Source organism: Botrytis porri (genome assembly GCF_014898465.1).
Source record: "Botrytis porri strain MUCL 3234 chromosome Unknown BPOR_003, whole genome shotgun sequence".
NCBI lineage: Eukaryota > Fungi > Ascomycota > Leotiomycetes > Helotiales > Sclerotiniaceae > Botrytis > Botrytis porri.
This window is the reverse complement of record NW_024066077.1, coordinates 360377-383850: the sequence shown is the minus strand read 5'-3', so window position 1 is coordinate 383850 and position 23474 is coordinate 360377. Positions and strand designations below refer to the sequence as shown.

The 23474-nt window shown below is 45.0% G+C and overlaps 5 protein-coding genes across 5 annotated transcripts; 4 read left to right on the top strand and 1 right to left on the bottom strand.

Annotated features, from left to right (window-relative positions):
* Nucleotides 1-703: 703 nt before the first annotated feature.
* On the top strand, nt 704-7196 carry EAF01_002210 (uncharacterized protein; the record flags this gene model as incomplete). Its single annotated transcript, XM_038910461.1, has 2 exons — nt 704-6835; nt 6921-7196. 2 exons carry the CDS (start codon nt 704-706, stop codon nt 7194-7196), a joined length of 6408 nt encoding a protein of 2135 aa, XP_038773383.1.
* A 1510-nt stretch (nt 7197-8706) lies between these two features.
* EAF01_002209 (uncharacterized protein) lies at nt 8707-12036 on the top strand (the record flags this gene model as incomplete). The annotated part of the gene is made up of 2 exons (XM_038910460.1): nt 8707-9870; nt 9925-12036. The coding sequence occupies 2 exons, from the start codon at nt 8707-8709 to the stop codon at nt 12034-12036; spliced, it is 3276 nt and encodes a 1091-aa protein (XP_038773382.1).
* Nucleotides 12037-17021: 4985 nt separating this feature from the next.
* EAF01_002208 (uncharacterized protein) lies at nt 17022-19553 on the top strand (the record flags this gene model as incomplete). The annotated part of the gene is made up of 1 exon (XM_038910459.1): nt 17022-19553. One exon carries the CDS (start codon nt 17022-17024, stop codon nt 19551-19553), a length of 2532 nt encoding a protein of 843 aa, XP_038773381.1.
* Nucleotides 19554-19888: 335 nt separating this feature from the next.
* EAF01_002207 (uncharacterized protein) lies at nt 19889-20365 on the bottom strand (the record flags this gene model as incomplete). Its single annotated transcript, XM_038910458.1, has 5 exons — nt 19889-19927; nt 19993-20059; nt 20113-20179; nt 20232-20288; nt 20341-20365. 5 exons carry the CDS (start codon nt 20363-20365, stop codon nt 19889-19891), a joined length of 255 nt encoding a protein of 84 aa, XP_038773380.1.
* Nucleotides 20366-20912: 547 nt separating this feature from the next.
* EAF01_002206 (uncharacterized protein) lies at nt 20913-22757 on the top strand (the record flags this gene model as incomplete). The annotated part of the gene is made up of 2 exons (XM_038910457.1): nt 20913-21007; nt 21068-22757. 2 exons carry the CDS (start codon nt 20913-20915, stop codon nt 22755-22757), a joined length of 1785 nt encoding a protein of 594 aa, XP_038773379.1.
* Nucleotides 22758-23474: the final 717 nt, after the last annotated feature.

Here is a 23474-nt window from a genome sequence, read left to right as displayed (position 1 = left end):
GACCCAATCGATTCAATTTCCTGGTTGTTATTTATCCCTACTATTTATTATTCCTTGTACAGAGATAGAGTGCCTACCTACCTATCGACCTAGTAGGTATACACGCAGAGGAGAAGAAGCCTTCCATCCCATCCCATCCCATCCCATCTCATCTCATCTCATCCCAATCTGTGCCCTTTCAATCAATCTTTGTTAGGTTACCACCACCATACATTAACAGACCTCGACCTTCTAGAAATACTCGAAATAGATTCTGCCCTGATTATTATTCATTCTCCCCTCCCCCCCCTCCCCTCTTCCACTCCATTTTTCACTTCTTCCTAAAATTCGTCGATGGATTAAAAGTCTTGGTCAGAATAATAACAGAGGAAAGAAAAAAAAAACATTCCTCCAGCTTGATCTTGATTTTAATTTTGACCTTTGTATTGATTTTTTATTCATCAATTGTCGTCTATTTTTGCCTGCCGGATTGCCTTAAGATCTGCTGCCCTCTACGTCATTTCCCGACTAAAGCCTTTCACTTTGCACTACACACTAAAGTACTAAGGTAATCAAAATTAAACCCAAATTCAACAATAACAACTCCAAATCTCCACGAATGAAGAATCTCGCCGCGGCGGTTTCACTAGCGATCGCAATATTATTTTGTCTGGGGTCGAAATAGCGCCAGAGGTTTGCAAGAGGGTCTTCAAGGGAGGACGGCATGCCACCTTCAGTCGCTCCTCTTGACAAACCGTCCTCACCATCTTCGAAGAAACGCCCTGGATCGCGACGATCCAGTGGCAACGACAAGACTGACAACTCACTCACCCAGTTACATTCATCATCACCCTCATCATCATCACCGACTAGTCATGGATTAAGAGAAAGACGTTCATCAAATTCGAAGGCGAAGGACTCGATGCCAGATATCCTTACCGGTGCAAGAGCACCCTCAATATCCAGCGATGTGGAAATGGCCAGTGATAACGAGGTTCAGGATGTTGAATCTTCGAGTCTTCAAATTTCAGAAAATGAGTATACAGGAGAGTCAAGGAGTCCTGCCCCCAATCGGAAACTAAGCTTGCCCCCAGGGACAATACCGTTGTACGACCCGGCTGAGGAGGTGGAACGGCTTCGAGCCATGAATGCGCAAATGCAATTGAATCAGCATCGTGAGAGACTGGCCAAGCAATTGGAGGATAGAGAAGAGCTTCAAGGAAAAGTGACACTGAGCGGTATTGCTCTCAAGGCACGAGTATCCCCCATTCATGAAGAATCCTTATCACCATCATTAGAGGCAGCATTTGCTAGTCCAATTCCATCTGGTATGGAAACGGCGTCGACCGAGTCTGTCAGGACCATAAGGGGAGGTGAAACACCAGCTGCAGTACATGCAAGAACTCCTTCGTACCCATTTCCACCGATGCGGACTCCCAGGCAACTGAGCTACAATGGCCACCGCCCTTTTACCGCACTCTCCCCAACAGTAAATCCGGAAAATTTTGCCGGTGGATCCTTTTACGATGGACCTCACGATCAAGTTTTGTCAGGGCCAATAACCCCCGTATCAGGTCTCAACTTTCAACCAGCAGGTTCACAATTATCGAATCGTGATTCAATCTTTGAAACGCCGAATCTTTATGATCTTAGTCTTATGTTATCAGCCGAACCTGGACTTGATCCATGGTGGTCGACTGTGGTAAAAATCATGAGAGACGTCTACAAGGCTGACAGGGTAACGCTATCTGTGCCTGCAGATTCGACAGACATCGAAAATGTGCCCTGGGGACAAAAAGCAACTTTTAATGCAGCAGAAGAGGATGAGTTAAGTCTGGCCTACTTGCCACGAGGTAGCAGTTTCATACCCAGTAGCAGTGGTGACACGCTCGACACTTCAGCTTCCGAAGGATACGCATCTGGTGGCTCACCACCAGAAGCCATTATGGCCCGACCTGGACTTCCCAGTAGACACTCATTCACTAGCTATGAGGCAACAAAGAGAGACCCAACATCCCTTCCTGAAACTGCTAGAAATCTTACCGCACGACCTCCCCCTCTCACTCGCGCTAAAAGCTATGTGTCTACTCGACCCGATCAACCACCACGAACAGGCACACTTCAAAAGGCGCAACTTAGTCTACAAGCATTAGAAGACCACATGGCATTTGAGGCCGAGAAACCCACTGCAAGTTGGGAAAATGTTGAGCAATCAAACAGGGACGTGCAAGGACGTGTATTCTCGGTTTTGCAAGCCTTAGATTATGAAGCTGATCCATTGATTGATAGTAGTGGTGTATTGAGAGTTTTGGAAAAAGAACGAGTCATTGCATTGACAAGAGATTATCCATATTTGAACCACCCGGCGGGTCAAGAAAAGGGAACCGAGACTATTTTACCAATCTTAGGATCAAAAGCAGATTCACCCGAACGACTGAAAAAGGGCAAGGCGACAGAAGCGGGTGGGCAAGTTTCATCTATCTTTGGGACCAAACACAATAAACGAGCAAGTCGAAGTTTTCGCCTTCAATCTGGCGAAAAAATCAAAAACACACAGGATGCAGCAGCACCTCCATTGCCACTTCCAAGATATGAAGAATACGAACAAACGCCACCATCACCATGGTCACAGTCTCCAGCTCCTTCTCCAGCTGTGAGAGTGGAAACAAACGATAATCCTTTCTTTGCGAACTCTACTGTAGACGAAGAAACGTTTAACCCAAACCAAACACCTCAAGACTATTCTAAGATGCAACAAGTTGAAGCGATTGGAGTCGATAGATCCTGGACTGTTCTACATATTCCTTTAACTCATCCGTTACTTTCAAAGCCAGTACAGTCATTTCGGTTAGATACCGCCGCTATGGAATCCAAATCTGCAGGTCGTGGTAAAAACGTTGATCAGTTGCCAAAATACGCCGACTCTTCCAAATTACAAGGGGCGGAACCAATCAAGGAAAAGCGAGCCCCTATTGCAATTCTTTCAATTCTCAGCCCTGTTATTCCTTATCCATCTAATCTTAGACACTCTTTAGAACATCTTTCGCCACACATGGCTACTTCATTCTCCCTTTGTCGTCATTATTCCAATCTCGAGACGGAGGTCGCAGGTCTATCTCGAAAACGTCCGCACACTACGGGATTTGGTGCTATTGCTGCGGGAGGTCGGCAAATTCATGATCAATCTATGGCAGCAAGCGGGAATATGGCTTACTCGCCGGTCGAGGAGGGCATGCGTCAACATTCGGGAGGAAGCATGACAAGCCCGAGTGATTATTCTGGAGTATCCCGAAGTGCCAATGCATCCCCCAGTGGTACGCCGTCCTGGGACCCTGGTAGTGTGGGGTTCACGCTGGATAGAAAATCGAGCGGTGACAGCCCCGGATATGTCTCAAATGAGGGTTATTTCAGCACAAGGAGACCAAACGTAACTCGTATGGATACAGGAGGAAGTAGCGTAGCGGGTATTCGACGCTCGTCGAAAGAAACTTCGCCCGCTGAGACCCGGTCGGTACCACGAAATCAGAGCGATGATCGACCTTGGGGACAAAGTGCTCCTTCACTCGACGGTGGTGATAATTCGACCAAGGCCAAAGCTGACGCAGAAGGTTCACCACCTTCATCTAATTCGTCCGGGCCAGAAACACGTAACAATAGATCTTCTAAAGAGGCTACAAATGAAACTTCAGACAACCGTGAACCGAGCCCTCCACGCCAAAACACCCACGATTCACCGAGGCGGCAGGCAATAAGAGGCGCTTCCTATGGTGCTGGTAAGACTGATCGTCAGCACACACAGCTACACTCATACGGTGCCGACTTTGGTGCCACTTTCCAGTCATTGCCGACAACATCGGCCTCATCTATTAAAGCTCCTAGTGTACCCAAACCTTCTCGCCAAGGATTATCAAATGCCAGTTTACCTACGGATATGCCACCACCATCAGATCGACTGAAAGGCTTGATGTTGGACTCTTTACCTGCGCATGTGTTCGTCGCATTGCCACAGACTGGAGAAATAGTATGGGTAAACAGTCGATATCTTACATATCGCGGTCAGACTGTATCCGAGTTATATCAAGATCCATGGAGCAGTATTCATCCTGAGGAAAGAGAGGACTATTTGAAAGCCTGGTCGCATGCAGTGAAGACGGGTGAGCAATTCTCTATGCAGGTACGTATCAAACGTTTTGACGGAAACTATCGTTGGTTCTACACTCGTGCTGTCGGCTCCCGAGATATAAGAGGTGTGATAGTTCAATGGTACGGCTCTCATATGGATATCCACGACCAGCATATTGCAGAAGTCAAAGCTGCACGACAAGAGGAAATAGAAGCGTCCGAGGCTAAGCATCGACAACTGGCAAATTTAATTCCCCAGATCATTTTTGCAGCAACAGAAGACGAGGGTGTAACCTTTGCAAACGAGCAATGGCTTTCGTATACCGGACAGGATTTCAATGATGCCTTAGGACTTGGATTTATGGATTACGTGCACCCAGAGGATCTTGCGAAGTGTCAGATACCAATCGGAAGACCGCCAACTCCATCGACTCGACCGAAGAAACCAGCCGAGCCGAGAAGGAACCCATCTCATACATCTTCGAGTGGTAAATCAGGGCAATCATCCGATCCCTCCGAAGCCCCAACCGAAAAGACTGTGAAAGGAATCCACCAAACCTTGTCGCGAAATAATAGCTCGAGCAGTAGTTCTGTGTATGAATTTGCCACAGCGGATTTGTCTGAATTGGCGAGAACTGGCGTCATCAAGGTCACCACCGATGGTAACGGGAGACTTTCTTATACCACTGAAGTTCGCTTGAGATCGAAGACTGGAGAGTATCGTTGGCACCTTGTACGATGTGTGGAAGTTGATAACATCAACCTCGGAAGTGGAGATGGTTCCTGGTTCGGTGCTTGCACTGATATTAATGACCACAAATTGCTGGAAACAAAGCTCAAAGAGGCCATGGAATCTAAGGGCAAATTCTTGAGCAATATGTCGCACGAAATCAGGACACCTTTGATCGGTATTTCTGGGATGGTAAGCTTCCTTCAAGACACCACTCTAAACGACGAACAACTTGATTATACGAACACAATTCAATCCAGTGCAAGCAGTTTACTTAACATTATCAACGACATATTGGATCTTTCCAAGGTAGATGCAGGTATGATGAAATTATCATACGAGTGGTTCCATACACGTTCTCTAGTCGAGGAAGTTAATGAAATGGTTTCCACCATGGCCATTACCAAACGGCTTGAACTTAATTACATCGTCGACGTTGATGTTCCTGAAATGGTAAAGGGAGATAAATTCCGTATCCGCCAAGTTTTACTCAACGTTATTGGCAACGCGATTAAATTCACAACTGTTGGTGAAGTTTTCACTCGATGCAGGGTATACACAGACGCTGATACACCACCGTTGGTCAACGAAATAATGCTTGAGTATTCTATTGTGGACACGGGAAGAGGATTCACCAAAGAAGAGGCGGATCTCATCTTCAAGCCTTTCAGTCAAATTGATGGCAGCAGTACGAGACAGCATGGTGGAAGTGGCCTAGGATTGGTTATCTCGAGACAACTGGTACAATTACATGATGGCAAGATGCAAGGTACCGCGGTGCCTGGTAAAGGATCTACTTTCACTTTCACTGCCAAATTCGGGCTGCCAACTGCAGAAGATCATCCAGAACCACTCACAACACCCCAATTGAGCAAAGTGCCATCATCCTCTTCGACACCCAACAATATAACGTCACAAATTGCTGCCAAGCAGGCTTCGAGTAACCCACTCTTAGTTAGCAGGCTGTTGAATTCGCCTGCACTCTTCATGGAGAGTCCAAAGACCGAATCAAGTGCAGGCTCGCCAGCTGTACTGTCGTCCAATAGCTCAGAGCCATCTGGCTCTAGCTATTCTGGCCGAACTCGTTTCACAGATCGATCTTCCGCTTCTTCTGTGAATCAGAGCCTAGCTCATTTTGGCGAGGCCGCTCGATCAAGTACTCCTGAGAACATGAAACTAGAGCTTCCCGAGAAGCACTCCCCATCACCTTCACCTTCACCGCTGCTTGAATCTACACCTTCATCGACTCCTGCAAATACTGCCTCGACCCTTCCAGAATCGCACACTGAACGTCTAAATAATGAGTTCTCACATGACTTGAAGCATTTCCGACCTCCAATGTACTCAATCTTACTCATTTGTCCGCAAACTCATAGTCGCGAGGCGACGAGACAACACATCGAAATCACTCTACCAAAAGATGTTCCACACCAAATAACCCCACTTGCAAGTGTCGAAGAGGCCAGAAGTCTTATCAGCGGAGATGATTCTGTCAATTTTACACATATTGTCTTGAATCTTGGTTCGGCAGAAGAAATAGTACAGTTGATTGATCAACTCATTGCATCGGTGAGGTTGCCTCAGACTTCAATTGTTGTCCTGTCAGATCCCGTCCAGAGACAAGAAGTTATTAAGATGGCTCAATCATACGACTACGATCAAATGGCTAAAGATAATCGTCTTACATTCATATATAAACCTGTTAAACCGTCAAGATTTGCAGTTATTTTCGATCCAGATAAAGAGAGAGATTTGAGTACTGATCGCAATCGTTCGAGTGCCCAACAACAAGTCGCCAGTCAGAAACAACATTACTTGGATGTGGGTCAGCGCCTTGGCAACAAGGGACTCAAGATCCTGTTAGTAGAAGATAATTTGGTCAATCAAAAAGTTCTCTTGAAGTTCTTGAGTAAAGTTGGAATTGCGGTGGAATTGGCAATGGATGGTGTAGAATGTACAGAGAAGATATTCTGCAAACCGCATGGATTTTATTCTTTGATCTTGGTATGTATTTCATTCTTCTCTCAAGCCACATTGTATCATGATATATCACCCCCCTCTTATCGACCATAAACTAACACTCCCAAAGTGCGATCTCCACATGCCTCGAAAGGACGGCTATCAAACCTGTCGCGAAATTCGTGAATGGGAAAGCCAAAGATCAACCACGAAAATGCCAATTATCGCTTTAAGTGCAAATGTAATGGCGGATGTGCTGGAAAAATGTGTTCAGGCCGGTTTCAATAGTTATGTGACTAAGCCGGTGGATTTCAAAGAGTTGAGTAAGGCGATGAGTTCCTTGCTTGACCCGGAGGCGGGGGATATGAGAGGTGCGTTGATGAAAGCGCCGAAGAAAGCTTCGTGAGGCGGGGAGAGATGGGGATGAGAAGAGATGGAGGGAATGAGAAGAGGCGAAGAAGAGAAAAGATAAAGGGATATTTATGAGTTGAAATGTTACTAATACTTTTGATTTCTTTCTTGAGTATCTGGTTCTTAATGAGCGGTGCATTGCTTGGCGTTTTTCACTTTCTGTTTCTTCGGCTACTCTTTTTTTTATGTCTTCGTTTTCATCTTTTCATTTTCAAAATGGGACTTGTTCGTGTAGCTGAGCGTAGGGTATTTAATGCATGGGGGATTACCACTGTGCACATGTAGAGGAAGGATGAATCGAGGGGGAGAGGGGCAAATGAATGAAGATGGATATGTAAATTATATTATGGATAATGTGGATTGCATCTGTCTGTTTGTTTATTTGTTTGTCTGTTTGTTTGTCTGTCTGTCTCTAGGGACTTTTGTTTTTGAAACATAGATAGTGTAGGGTACTTGGCTTGAGGCGATCGATATGAATCATATGATGGTAATGAATCTGCGAGCGAATATATCATGTTTTGTTTTGTTTTATGATTTGGTATTATGATGTGGTATGCTGTGTTATGTTATGTGCGTTGATGATGTGAGTCCCTGGGTAGTAAGGATGGTGGTGTGAATAGGTTGGGAAGGCAATATGGCTACCTAGGTACTATCTACCTAGATATCTACCTAGTACGAAGTAGTTACCATCTAAGTGACCACAATGGCCTTGAATATTAGGCTACAATGAAATTGGAAACAAAGTTCAAGCTAGCCTCGGGAAAAGGCTGCGGACCGCGGTGTTGAATGTGGGGAAATGAGGAGGTCTTGATTGTTACGTAATGACAAAAGGATACACGGAGTATGATGATAGGTGGGTGGACTCTACGGATAGTGCTTGGCAGGGTGTGTAAGGAGTAATTTTAATGTTTTGATCTCGATTTGGTATTTCGGGAGACCGGAGCAGATTGAGTACGGTCGTGGTTTAATCAATATGAATGAGTCGCGTCGTTAGTGGTGCAAGTTCTCTGGTGATATGGCCGTAGAAAATTCATTTGTTTGTATTGTTACGACGACGAGGTGGATGTAAAGATACAAAACAGTCAATTGATAGATTAATTGATGGAATCTTAAAGAATATCGAGATCGCGTTCAACCATTCAACAATGGTAGCCCTAATTATCACGTGAGATTTATGATGCACGGCTCACAAGCTGATCAGGGCAGCTAATCTTAGCACAATAAACTGGATTTTTCGGAGCTAGCCTGACCTAGTAAGCACTTGTTGAATCTTTTTACACTAATTCGCGCTTCTTCCCGACGAAACAACTTCCATCACCTTTTGAGACCACCACGTACAACTTCAAAATTCATCTTTACATTCAAAGAATTTTGATTCGCATACGGTTCCTCATTCATTTCGATTATCTCAAGTTGATAAATAAATTCAATTCAATTCGCATTATTGCACTTCGTCACCTTTACACATAATCGCGAGTCGCGCCATCACTTGACAACTCTTCAACATGGTTGGAGCTCGCCGCACACGCGCAGCTGGTGCCAGTCCAGGTGGTTTCAAATCACTTGATGATATTCCAAAGCCTACACGCGGCAAGGGAAAGAAAATCAAGACTGGTTCCGTCGAACCTTCAATCGAGTCCGAGTCCATCGATCCATTCATCACATCTGCCGAAGGCAATAACAATACGGAGTCGCAAAAGGCTTCATCACCTCCATCACCTACAAATCCTTCCAGAACAAACTCTCCAGATTCGCACTCACCTTCACCTACACCGGTCAATTCACGACTTGATTCACGCTCTACCTCACCACCAAAAAATAATACCACATCAAATGACGCGTCTTCGGACAACGACGTTGTTGATCAAGAGCAAAATGCACAGCGCATTGCTCATCTCGGATCCAACAGAAAGAGATCCCGAGTATCAGAGCCTTCTACCCACCAAAGTGTTGGCATTACAAAGGAAGACGCGGAGGATGATGAGCACAGGGCCAGCAAGCGTACACGCAGGCAGGAAAGCCAGGACACCGAGGATGCCGGTGTTGAGAATGAGAAGTCGACTGAACCAGAGCCTGCACCCGAGAAGAAACCCAAAGGTCGTCCTCGCACTCGCGCAAAGGCAACCCCTAAGAAACCCGCGAGCAAGACTCGTGGCGGCAAGCAAGATCCAGTTGTCCTCAACGATAGTAGCTCCGATGGTAGCTCAGACGAAGCAGCCGAGTCAACTGTATCACCTTTCCAACCTCGATTGAACTCTACACCAAAACAAGCCGCCGCGCCTTCTCCACGAACTCCTCAAAATCAGCAAGAATTGATTTCTTCTGAAGAAGATGAACCCCAAGCTGGTCCATCTACCGTTAGTCACTCAACCTCCAAACCTACACTCCCCTCCCCAGACATCCGACCGGTTCCTCAAGCCGAAGCCCAAAAGCCAGCTCCATCTTCAACTGAAACTGGCCCTTCTCCCTCGAAGCCTCGTGCACTTCCTCCTGTTGCTCGACCCATTGCTCGAGCAATTTCGACGTCGTCTATCAGGATTACACCCGGCATGGGAAAGACAGAAAGATTGCGTTTAATGATCCTTCATCCAGAGCAATCTGCTTCGCCAACCAAAGAAAAGGAGGTTGTCAAAGAGGTTACCAAGGAGATTGCTCAAAGCACAAATGATGTATGTTACAAGAATCCACTCACCAACTTGTGCCATGATACTGACATAACGAAGGTGGCTCAAAATGAGCTCAAGAAGACGACCGCTGTGGCTTCTTCTAGTGAGACTCTTTCCAAATCCGATGTTCCCCATTCAAGACGTCAATCTCCTCGGGATGGACTCGAATTGACGGATCCTTATCTAGTAGCTATTAACAAAGTCTTCACTAATCATAAAAATAAGTCGAAGGCTATGCCATCTATCGAACAAGTTACCGCGTTCCTTAATGGCTTCGATGCTCAACAAGCTTCGCACGATGGCAAGAGACGAACGGTTACTCAAAAACCCGCTCGTCCTCTGCAACCAATAACATCCAATCGCTCAGGATTTGTTGTTCCAGGTTACGGAAGTGACGACGACACTGATATGTCCGATGAGGATGAAACACCCGTCGTCCCGGAACCAAAGACACCTGAAGCACCAGTTACTCCTGTGCAAACTGAAAGTCCTCGAAGCTACTGGTGGAACCCCCTCTCTACTGTTGCCACGATGCTTACCAGCCCGTTCCGCAAACAAGCCGATGCTGCTCCAGCTCCGCTTCCTTGCAACAAGCTTGCCCCACCACCATCCATTTTCAGCCAACCACCAACCACTCCTTCGGCAGTTCCTCTCAAGCGTATGTCTCACTCAGATCGCAAGCGCAATACCCGAAACAATGTTCAGGGTCGTCTTGGTGGTTTCCAAACCGAACGTCGCCTACGACACGAGGATATTGGAGGATCACGAAACTCCAGGAGCGGTCTTTTCACCCTAGCCGAACTCAAGGAGATTCATAGAGCACAGGATGAATATGCCGCCAAGCATCAGAATAGAGGTCCTTCGATCGTAGCCAATCGGGATATTCATAAGGCCGCACGAGCAGCTCAAAGAGAATCTCAGGCTAAAAAGGCCGCTGTTGCTGATGCGGTCGAGGAAGAAACTTCTTCATTCACACATGTTCCAGCAGGCGAGAAGCGTGATGCCAGCGGCACGCCGAAAGCCCCTTGCCAGCGCTGGAACAATTTCTTACAGTCTAATACTGATTCAGATTCAGATTCAGATTCAGAACCAGATTACGGCTCTAGATGGATTCGATGCCGAAATGGTCTTTTTATTCGAGCGAATTCCACTGACAAACAATATCTATGGGGCGATCTTGGCGATGATATTGACTGGGAAGATCACTATCGCGATATCGACGCTTTTCAAAAGCAAGATATCTACAAGGGAGCAGGTGTCCAAAATCCACTCAACTCAGCTCAGCTTCTTGAGCAGGCTACTTTGCGTGCTAGGGGAGATCCCGATATTCCAGACGAGAGCGAAAATGACTATACTTATGTCATTGATGAGCGCCAACAGAGATGGCTCTTTTATCCACGAAGTCCCTACGACAGGTTCCAAGTTCCAGGTAAAAGGCTTACCGCTACTCATATTGCGAATATCAAGGAAGGACTTCCTCTTCTTAACCCCCGCGATGAATACGGAATTGCTATTAAGGTACCTACTGGTGAGCCAGGCGACAATATTTTCAACCAATTGGCAGAACAGCAAAGGAGAGCTCAGTACAAGGATGCCGTTGAAATGAAAGCAGGCAGAACTTTGGAGGCAAAGCGATGGACTCAAACTCCTCCACCAAAACCCAAGCCTGTCAATGCCAAACTTCCTGGTACTGTTGAGAGCACCCCAGCTCCAATCTCCGAGGCTGTACAACACGCCATGAAGAAGGCCAACAAATACTTACCCACCAAGGGCAGTGGTCTTAGACAAGTTTCCACCATGAGCCCTGTCCAGACTGATCAGGAGAAGGGGTTGAAGGCTGCGAAAGATTCCAAGCCTATGTTCAACTTTGATTTCACCGCTGCATCCATTGGCTGGAATGCTGACCCTTTGGTTATGGCGCGTGTTCAGGAGCGTCTGGGTGAAGGTTACATCCCAATCACACCCATGCCTGATCACATTTGGCATGAACATGATGATCTTCAACAAGGTCCAGTAGAGCAAGCAGTTGCAGCATTGCTCGAAGGAATTGACTCCAGAATGTTTGGATCTATGCATAATGGAATCCAAGACCCATCACGACCCCAACCCAAGTACTGGGACGAGCTTCCAGAAAGTCCCGTTGCTGAACGCCCCATCAAATTATGGTAAATTTTCGCGGAACGTAATCCAGTCTTCACGTTAAGTGTCTGTCTCCCAAGACGCTTAACTTTCAAATTGAACCTTACATCAATCATTAATTGAAAACGCTCCTACTTTGGTTGCGGGGCTCTCCCTTGATGGTTCAAATCCATCATCAGGCATGCGAGTCGCCTTGATACTTTTGATTTGGTTCAAGACTGGTTACATTCTTGCTCGATTTATCTGGTTTATAACGTTGGGTGCGTGGTGCTGGGTGGTTGTGATACATTCTCATGATTGATTTTCTACTGTTTGAGTTTTCAATGGGATAGTCAATGATGGCGGGCGCTTCGGGATATGATCGAGGCCTTTCTTTTTTTACGATGATACGATCGATACCCTTCTTTTTCGCTCAAAGATACACCTTTTGCACATGTCAGATGAGTGAGTTACATACTCTGACAATGTGCCCTTTCTACAAAAAAATTTCGTCTTTTCGACACTACCAGCAAGATGGATTTTCTCATCGGCACATTAATTTTACATCTCGTACACATTTACAACGGGATATCGAAACACCGGATACGATTGCTCAAAGGTGGGTTTGGGAGGTGGCTCCTCCTACCCATCTTGTTTCAGTCTATCCTGCGTTTTTTCAATTTGCGACACTACCAGCAAGATGGATTTTCTCATCGGCACATTAATTTTACATCACGTACACATTTACAACGGGATTATCGAAACACCGAGAATACGATTGCTCAAAGGTGGGTGTGGGAGGTGGCTCCTCCTACCCATCTTGTTGCAGTCTATCCTGCGTTTTTTCAATTTTCTCACCGTTAATGTTTACGAGATTGAACATATCAACATGAATAGTAGCACCCATACACATGCCGCGAAGAACATTGAAAGAATGAGAATGGCAGTCATTGATTTCTCTAGGATGGGATCTCCCAGAATCGGGTCAGGATAGTGAGATCCTCGTACTTGATTGCTGCTGCCTATCCGACTTTCTTTATTCCGCTTTTGTCTCTGCGGAAGCTACGTATCATGACTATTCGGCAGCGATTGTTTATTATATGGATGGATAGCATTGGTGACTCTAAGTTACAAGAATGGATTATGGCATTGGAGTTTGTTGAATATAAGAATGGGTGATTGAAGTGAAGGCGTATGGATGAACGAAGGGATATTTAGAAGATAGTCGACAGTAGTGCGTTTTGTGCACTCATTTCTTTGTGTATTACACTGTGGGGACGTCCCCCCACGGTTGCGTTTTTTTTTTTTGTATTACACTGTGGGGACGTCCCCCCACGGTTGCGTTTGTTTTTTTTGTATTTCACTGTGGGGACGTCCCCCCACGGTTGCGTTTTTTTTTTGTATTACACTGTGGGGACGTCCCCCCACGGTTGCGTTTGTTTTTTTGTATTACACTGTGGGGACGTCCCCCCACGGTTGCGTTTGTTTTTTTGCATTCCATTATGGGGACGTCCCCTCATGATAGGTCTGCTTCATTTCCTTTTTGCGGTTGTCTTTTTTGGTCCGATGTCACCATGCAATACGCAAAGCTCGGGGAACCCGAGTTCAGATTGTTACCTACATAAAGCAGGCGGTGGATTGATATGAGGGAAATGCGCCTGCATGCAGTCTTGTTACTGCCTTTTGTTTAGGAGTTTGATATTGGCAGGGTAGTTGATTGTATTCGAAGAGGTCTATAGTCTGCTGGACGCAGTGGATTGTGGATTCTTTACGTTTCAAAGGGTTACGTACATGCTGTATCAGTATTTGTGTTTGGTTCTCTTTGGCATAGCATTGAGATGGAGTTTGTCTTTCTTGGTATGGGCATTGGGCATGGTATGGAGCATAGTATATGGGATTGCATAGAATTCTAAGCATGGTTGGTGCATTAAGTGTTGCCTCCTTTTGCATTACAAGCAAGTTCTCTAGAGAGATACCATGAGTAGACGACAAATGATTTGTACATACTGTCTTTACTGGTTTCATACGGAAAGCAAAGATGGATGGGATTTTAGGGGATGGGATGGAATACAAAGGGAAATGTTTGGTCGGCCTTTAGGGCGCGTAAAGAGTAATTCGTATAGGATACAATGAATAAGTCAAAAATTCAAAAATTCAAGAAAACATCTTGATCTTTGTGCTTTTGTAGGTGTGTATTGTGAATGTTTGGTGCTGGGATTTGGTGCTGGGATTTCTGTTTTCGAATTGTGATGGAGTGGTGAGATGAAGTATGATGGCGAGGGGTTCAGTAGTCCTTTCGGGCTTGTGATGTTGATGTGCTTTATGAATGCTATGTGGTATTGTTATACATGGTCAGTGATCGAGTTTCTCTTCAATGCTAGGGATGGATTGACCATTCTACCCCTTGGATCTTGATCGATCTTGCTGGCGGCTGAGTTGACTTGAGTTTGAGCAGGAGCTTTAGGTAGGGTTTCATGCTTTTTGTGTATGTTGTATTGTTGGATTGTTGGATTGTTGGACTGGAGATGGGATGGTAGGTGAAGGTTTGGTGGTTGGTGGTTGGAGGTTTGGAGGAGATTGAGCTCTTGGTTTGGTTTTGGTTGGTCGGGTTGGTTGTTGTGGATGGAGAAAGGGAGAGGGGAGGGGATGGAGAGGGAAGGGGGGAGAGGGGTAGAAAGGGGTTGAGAGGGGTGGAGAGAGAGAGAGATGTGGTGTGCGTGTTGGATGAAGACATTTGATGTCTGCGAGGTGGTCAGGGGAGTGGGAGAATGAGGGAGAAGAGAGGAACGAAGGGGAATGAGAGAGTTAGTCGACAGGGGGAGGGAAGGAAAGATTGGGATGCACTCTCGGGAGTTTGGAAATCACGTGAGTAGAGGATGTAAAGAGTGCAGGAAGGATAGTAGAGAAAATAGAGTATATAGTTCTAAGTATGACTCTCTACAGGGTATAGCAGGAAGCGTAGGATAGAATGTGAAGGTATTCCGAGATTGGGAAAGTGTACTAGCTAGTTGCAAACATTAGGTTTTGGATATGTGATACTAATTTTTGCTGGTTCCTTTTGTTGATGTATTCGAAGAATTGTGTCTTTTGATAGATATCTGGGATTTTGCAGGGGAGGGGGGATGGTGAGGGATGGATTGTGGGGGATGGTATGAATGGTATGTATGGAATGGTAGGTGGGCTGGTAGGTTGGTAGGTAGGTATGTGACGTGTGGATGGATGGATGGATGGATGTGGTTGACTTGTGAGTTGTGGATCATGGGGATTCTGGGTATGGGTATGGTGAGAAGAGCTTGGGTTGGGTGTGGATGTTTGGATTGGGAGGAGGAAAGGGGGAGGGATTGGAGAGGGGATTGTTTGGCTTTATTGCTGGCTGTGGTTACTTTTTTGATCGACGTCACAGTGTCACTTATGCGAAATGCATGTGTTTTCTGATGATGTAGGATGTTGGATGTTGGATGTTGGATTTTGAGGGTTGAGATTTGGGATTTGGAATTTAGAATTTGGAATTTGCGTTTTGAGATTTGAATTGGTTGTTTAGGGCGAATGATTAGGTTTCAGTGTAGATAGTTTAAGTTAAGTAAGCCGAATCTGTAGGGTTTGAGTGCATACGACTCTAGAGGTGAAAACTTGATGTAGCAATCGGTTGGAAAAATATCAAAGACCCATATGATTGAAAAGCCTATAGAACTCTGTAGTGAATTCTATTATATGGTAGTAAATATAGTTTGAACAATACTCTTATGTTTAGACGATGTCGTTGATACTAAGATCTCAATTCTTGAAAAGACTGTTGATGTTGAAATACTACATTGATGTGATGAGAAATGGCATTGCAACTTGAGAAGACGGGATCTCATAACCATAGGTGGCATGTCGTTTTCCTGTTGCCTTGTTCATAGAGATATACGGAACTACCGCCGTGTCGGTATGGTGTTAGCTATAGATAGAATGGAATTTTTGGGGATTTACCACTACTAATTGTACCGCCTGTGAAGTCTTCAGGTTTTCTACGCACACTAATAATATTGATCATTATAGATCGTCATACCCAGTCATTTAATGAGTGCAAACATACAATAAACACTCTCCATCTTCGCATCCCACATGCCACATCCTCCGGCATCAGCGGCATAGGAGCATCTTCACAGCATTCAAAAGACTTAGCTCAGGATCTGGGGTGCTCGGTGGGGGTTGAAATCCGGGAAAAGAATTCATAAATAGTTATCCTATTGATTCTTTGTTCTAAAATTTCAAACTCGTCACTTATTGGACTCAAACCATCTCATCTTTGTTCTAAAAGTACCTCGAGCGTACCTCGGGGGTATATCATTCATCCATCCAAACAAAGAATCACAAATCCAAAATGATATATGAATGGGTAGACGGAGTGAGCGTCCTGGTTCGACGACAAAGAAAGAAGATATATTTTAGGATGCTGTTGAATAAGGATAAAGAAAACCATATGATTTAGAGTAATCAATCCAAAAAAGCCAAACAATTGGTTCGAGAGAATGGAACAAATGGAACGGGTAATGGGAATGGAAATACATCAGGAGATTATAAATAGGCCGACTTAAAGGTGCAATCTACGTGGCGAAGAACTCCATCCGATATATACATAAAGGAAATGGAAATCTAGAAAAAATCCCGAGAAATAGAATAAAGAAGACTTAGTCACCACGTTGTGTAGAGGTGAAAATGTGTAAAAAGATTAATAGTTAAAAGTGTTTGGATCTTCTAGGGTTTTTCTATTCTTCTTCTCTCGATTTTAGCAAACACGGATTTTGATCGCATTTTATTATTATTCATACTGAGCTGAACATCGACCTGCAAATTTATCTTCTTTTTTTGCTTTCAGGGAAAGAGAAGTAAGGATTTGAGCAAAAGTATTCTGTCTCTTATTGTAGGCATTATTTGAGTTGGGCATAATCAAAGAATGAAATACTATCAAACGCCATTATTTCGTCTACTTACAATCTATTCGCAAGCTTTCAAATCTGAAGCCCAGAAAAGTAACCAAAAAACTATCAATCATGAAAATCACACATACAACCTATAACGAGGTACGCGGTGGAGCAACTAGTCCAGCTCCCCCCTTATCTCGCAGTCCCCAGTTCATAACCACACCTACCGCCTTCCGCTTCGATACCAGTACACCTCCACGCTTCGAAAGTCCTAATCATTCACCTTCTCCGCCTCCCAGTAACCCCTTGGTACATACCACCCGTCGACTAAAACGGTATTTGAAAAGCTCCTTTCGAAACCGGACACGACCTGTAAGTCGGCGACTTTCGCGGTCGAGACAGGGGACTACTATACGATATCCCCCTGGGGAGATGCATCCACCGACCGTTCCGACGCAGGTTGGCAAATACCACAGCGGGAGTGTGCGCGGGAGTTTTTCATCCAAGGGAGGGGAGAGGATGGTGGAGGAAAGAGGAAGTCAGAGTTATGAGAGGGGGTTGGAAACGCGATATAAGCATGCGAAGGGGAAGAAGCGAGCGAGTTATTTGAAACCGAGAGAGGAGGCGAGAGTTAGTTTGGGGGAGTGGGGAGGAAAGAAGGGGATGGCAGGGTTGGATTTCGAGAGTTATATGAAACAGCAACGGGGATTGGAGAGGGATTTTGGAAAGGGGTATAATGAGGGGAATAGTCCTCCTAGTTCGTCGAGTTTGAATATTCTGACGGGGAAAAATGAGAGGGGGGGGAGAAATGGGAGTCCGCCGAAATTTGTACCGAGAGAAGATGCAAGGGGGAGGAATGTGACTGGGGAGAAACTGGGAGTAGCGTATGGAGGAAAGACGCAGTTGGATTTCGAGAGTTATATGAAACAGCAACGGGGATTGGAAAAAGATTTTGCGAAGGGTGTGGGGTATGCTGGGTATAGTCCTAGCCCTCCGCAAAGTCGTACCGGATCGCCGCATGCGGCATTTCCGCGCGGAAATGCAAATCATTCGCCCATTCCGATACCGCCGCCTGCGGGATATACGTATGAAAATAGGACGGGAAATACGAGTCAGAGGGATAGTGTGAGGTTTTTGGATGTGCAGTGGAGTAGTGGGGGGAGTGGGGGGAGTGCGACGGGGACGACTGGAACGACGGATAGTGGGAATGTAGCGGAGAGTTCGAGGGGGAGAGGAGCAGGAGTGACGATGGGGAAACATAAGGCTGCGCCGGGACAGAGATTAAAAAGGAAGGGGAAGTTGGAAGAGAGAGATCATAGTCCTGCGACTACGCCGGCTAGTTCTCGTTCGCAGACAATCAGTAAAGAAGATGAGATGGCTGGTGATGAGAAAAGACGCCAGGAAATGCATCAGGATAGTACGGAAGAAGTAACGAGCATGGAACAGTTAGAAGCGATGAGAGCGGCAATGTGGAATGGAAAATTGGAAAGAGTAGTCCCACCCAGTTCTGAAATACCCAAACACGCGGATTTGCTACATCATTCGAATCCAAGCTCGACTTCGAGTCGAGGTAGTAAAAATAGTAAGAATAGTAGAGGTACTGGAAAGGGTAAAAATGTAGAGCGGAGAGCAAGTCCGATTCAGAAGTTAAAAGGGTATATGGGACAGAGTCGCGATGTTGTGCATGATTCTCATGAGAAAAAGACATCTGCGAAGGGAAAGTTACCTATTCCATTTGAATATTTGTTGTATCCGAGTTACGAGGGAAAGAAAAGTCAAAGAGAAAGTACAGAATTGAGGAAAAACTCAAAGTCAAAGGGAAAGGGCAAGTCTAAAGAAGAGGAAGATAGCGATGATGACTTCTGGGGATGTGTCGGCGAAACACATAACGAGAGTGGGATACTGCTTTCTCAATCCCCTGCCGTCCCATCAGAAAAGTCTCATCAAAACTCCATTCCATCCGTGGCCGAACTCCCCAAGAATCGCAAACCGAGCGAAGATTCCTGGAACACGCATCTACACGATCTCTGTAAGCTTTGTCGGAAACACGAACGAACTAGTTCTCGCGGTCTCTGCCATTCCTGCGAAGCAAATTTTCTCAATACAAAAGCGTGGGAAGAGACGACTCTGCAGTTTGATAACGATGATATTCCTCCTACGCCACCTCTGAAGGATCGGAGAAAGATTGCTAGAGTGCGCGATATGCTGGCTACGACGCCTCCGAACTATGATGTTGAGTATCGACCGCCTGTTCCTCCGAAGGATGTTCCCGGGGAAGAGAGAAAGAAGATTCATGTATCGAAAGTTGAGCATAGTCGACCGCAGATTGTGAATCCGTCGCCGGTTAGACAGGAGAGTCAGATGTTGGTGTATGGGGGAATGGGAGATAGTCCGAGGGATATCGAGGTGGGGTTTCCGGAGTGGCAGACGCATAGTTTGCGAATTGAAGGGGAAAAGACGGAGGAGATGTTTAAGAGGTGGTCGCAGAATTATAGAGGGGATGGGTCGGAGGAGAGGAGAGATGAGGATGAGCGGGGAAAGGAGGAGGGAAATATGGAAGAACCGAGGGATAGCGTTTTTTATGATTTTTGGGGGGATATTTTGAAGGATGATAGAAGACCTGAAACACCGGTATTGGAGGAGAAGAAAGCGAACCCTTGAACTTGAGCTTGAATAATATGGTAGATAATTTATGTGTGTATATGAATAATGGATCTCCAGTACTTTTTTAAACGATTCTGTGTTCGTTGAAAAGGCAATGATTTGAATATCCCACTTGCGGATCTCTTTAGTAGAACCCCGAGTGTTGTGTTGATCACAAATCATTGAGATGTCTCACTTGAGATACTCTGGACTTTAAGTTTGAAATATTGCAATCTAATTTGAGATAAAATCCTGACATCAAGTATTAATGGGCTTGCAAAACTTTGGCATTCCTCTCTATAAAATGATCATTTCCTTAACTTTTAGTACCCATTAACTAATGCACATGACGTTCATGATCCCCCAACTGGTCCTTCTCCACCTGGTACCAACTACTCTATTATCAGCTTTTGACTTTTCTCATGATGCGTAAACCAAGACGCGGAAAGATACGTACCATAGCAATACCATTACCGTTCAGTAGAATCTTAGGAAGTTTTGTTTGGCTTCCAGATTGGTGGTCACTATGAATATTTAGTATAAATTCAAGAGGTCCATAGAGCGAAAAGATACGTACAACTCGATAACATCTTCCAAAACCATATTGACATAGTCATCGAAACCAGTGAGTGTGCCGGTGAATTCTGGTGATGTGTGAGTACAGGTTTTGGAAAGAGGTGATGATAGAGGTAGTACCTTTGTCACCTTTCATGACTACCCAGATTTTAGAACCGACACATTTATCGATGAGTTCTAATGATGTGTTAGTTTGTGCGTGTGTTTGCGGGGAGATAGAATGACTGACCAAGAGGGAGAAGTTGGCTGGCCATATTGGATGACTGGTTTGAGGTATACTGATCGGAATGATTAACTTGCAAGAAAGTTAGTTTTTTGTATGAAATTAAAATGGCTGCGTGGTAGAGATTCAATACAGCGAATCTTTGTGGTAATCCAGGTCTAGCATTGACTGTGATTCCATATGGAGGGGCAATCAATCAAGGTAAGAGCACGTGAGGTTGACAGCGCAGGATAGAAAGATTTAACTCACAGTTCAACACCACAGGAAGATATTAGAAACCGTATCACAGAGTTCGTATTATTTGACCGGATAATGGTTTCGTTGTTTGTTTCTTTCCTGTTCGTCTCAAAATCGCATAAACCTCGTGATTCTCCAACTAACAGGCAAATTCATCTTCAAGCCTCAGGCATCAATTTCGTACGGTTTCCTCTCATCAACCTCTGGGATCAACGATTGGTGTACATCTGCCTAGTCCTCCACTCCTTCGTAGGACCACAACTCTCTATACAAATGCTCGTGTCATGCTCCCCAGTAATCATGGAGCATATACGGTGGGAAAATCACTTCGGCGCCCCATTATGAAGAATATAACTTCCTTTATTGGGAAAACCAATTTGTTTTCTGTAGAAGCAATGGGCTCGGCAATTGGAGGCATGAGTGGAAAGAGAGCGAGGTATGTTTCGAGCTATACACTGGAACTTCTGTATTTTTGAAGCTGATATGTATTTCGCAGTCCCGTGGTGACTCGATCAATCTCATCCAATTCCTCAAAGACATGGCAGCCAAGTCATGGTATCATCTTCAAAGATGTTTCTGCGCCGGGGTCACTGAGACATTTGAGTACAGTCTCTGTGGCAGAGAATGAACAGAATCTAGAGTATCATTCATACGCCGAAGATAGTTATGTTTTGGCAAATGCGCACGTTGAAAGCTCGAAAACTCAGAAGGTGGCGACAGTGGCCCAGGAAGAGAGCTTGGAGCCTGGGACAGCAGCAGATGTTCAAGAGGTAGCGGATGGACAAGAGATAGCAGATGAAATCTTCGAAGATCCTGCTAAGAATGAACTTCCGATTTCCGAATCAACATACCAAATGACGGAGGAATTGTTTAAAAAGGCGAAGAATGCCGAGCCAGAGACGCCAGAATGCTACTGGTCACATACTCTATATCGTGGGCCAGAGGAGAATGGCATTCCGAAGAAAGTCAAAGTACATTATTGCCGAAGTCTGCAAACCACGGAACAAACGTTGCAACAACATTTCTTGGGCAAAAAGGTTCTGGGATTTGATATAGAATGGAAGGCAGAGGCACGCGCGTATCATGGGCCAAAGAAGAATGTTTCTTTGATTCAACTCGCATCAGAAGAGCGAATTGGCCTCTTTCACATTGCATTGTTTCCACAAGTCAACGCCTCAGAACTTGTAGCTCCAACTTTGAAGAAAATCATGGAGGATCCACAAGTCACTAAAGTAGGCGTAGCAATCAGCGCAGATTGTACACGTCTTAGAACACATCTTAATATCGATTCAGTGTCTATATTCGAGCTAAGCCATCTTCACCGATTGGTCAAATATACTCTTTCTCAGGAATACGATCTGATCAATAAGAGATTAGTTTCTCTAGCAAAGCAAGTGGAAGAGCATCTACATCTACCATTGTTCAAGGGTGGGGATGTTAGAGCTAGTGATTGGAGTCGAGGACTATCAATCCAACAAATTTCATATGCAGCATCAGATTCATATGCTGGTTTACAACTCTACGATGTACTTGAGACCAAGCGCCAAGCTCTAGACCCAACGCCTCCGCGACCATCTCATGCCGACCAAAACGCGCCTATTCCCCTATCACATCTTCCCACAGACACTCCAATAAGACGAAAAAATACTCGACGCCAGATCATGCAAGATCCCCTACCACTTGACCCTGATTTCTCGCTCGAAGATTCTAAAGCTACTATTGAAGCTCCGATTGAAGCTGCAACCAAAGCAGGAAGTGAAATAGAAATCCACGATCTCGTGAGAAAAATCACCGGTTCCGAACCACCAGTAAATATACGAAGAATAGCACCCGCTCCCGACTCTAACGATTGCGACGATTCTTCTGTTCTCCTAGCAGCCGACGTACTTACAACCTTTCATTTAGAAGCCAATCCAGAATCGAAAGTCTCACGATTACAACTCGTGCCCTACTTTATTTGGTACCATAACGCTCATCTTTCCATTCCACAGATTGCAACTCTTTGCAGCAACCGAGATAATAAGGTTATAATAAAGCGGATACTTACGGTGATCTCGGGAGATAAACTACCTTATGAAAAGCATAGATTGAGAGATCTTCTAGAGGGATTGTCTAAAAACGCGGCCTGGGAGAATTTTAGAGGATTGGTGGAGGCGGTTGATACACCGGACGTTTGTCAGGATTAGAAAGTCATCATGAGAGGCGTTTAGATTTGGAGTTTTTGATTTGGGCTTGAGAATGGAGGTATGGGAGGGAAAGATATATGATATGATACACTACTATGGTTACTGGGGCGGTTATTGTGGAATGGATATCTTATGGTCTGTTGGAGACCTTGAGGTTGGGTATATATTGGATTATGTGAATTTTGTGGATCCAGTGTGTTGAGCAGGGAAGGAATGAAATGTGAAATATGAAATGTGAAATATTCCCACTCAGATTCATCTACTCCCTTTAGATATACATCAAAATCTCAAGTGACTCATAGTTGATGGCGTACACTTCAGTCGATAGGTAGGGAAAGCAAGGATACACTTTTAACACCCACCTACTGAATCAATAGACATGTAACATACGCCATTTAATTTTCAATCTCCAGAGTCCCCGCAGAGTTGCAAGTTGCAACTCAAAATCTACACCAACCCAACCCATTTGAAAAAAGGTTCAAACACGGTGTTTTTGTCTGTCTGTCGAGCATTTCCTCTGTCTTTCTGTCTGTCTGCATGAAATGAGAATAGTCTGTCTATGTTGCTACAAGGGACCATTAAGATGGTTACCAGGGTATTTATATTGATTTCCATCCTTCAATTCTTCACTTCTTCAATTTCTTAGGATGGATAGGAGGTAGGAGGTAGGAGGTAGGAGCTAGAAGTCTCAAGATTATTATAAAATGAAATGAAATG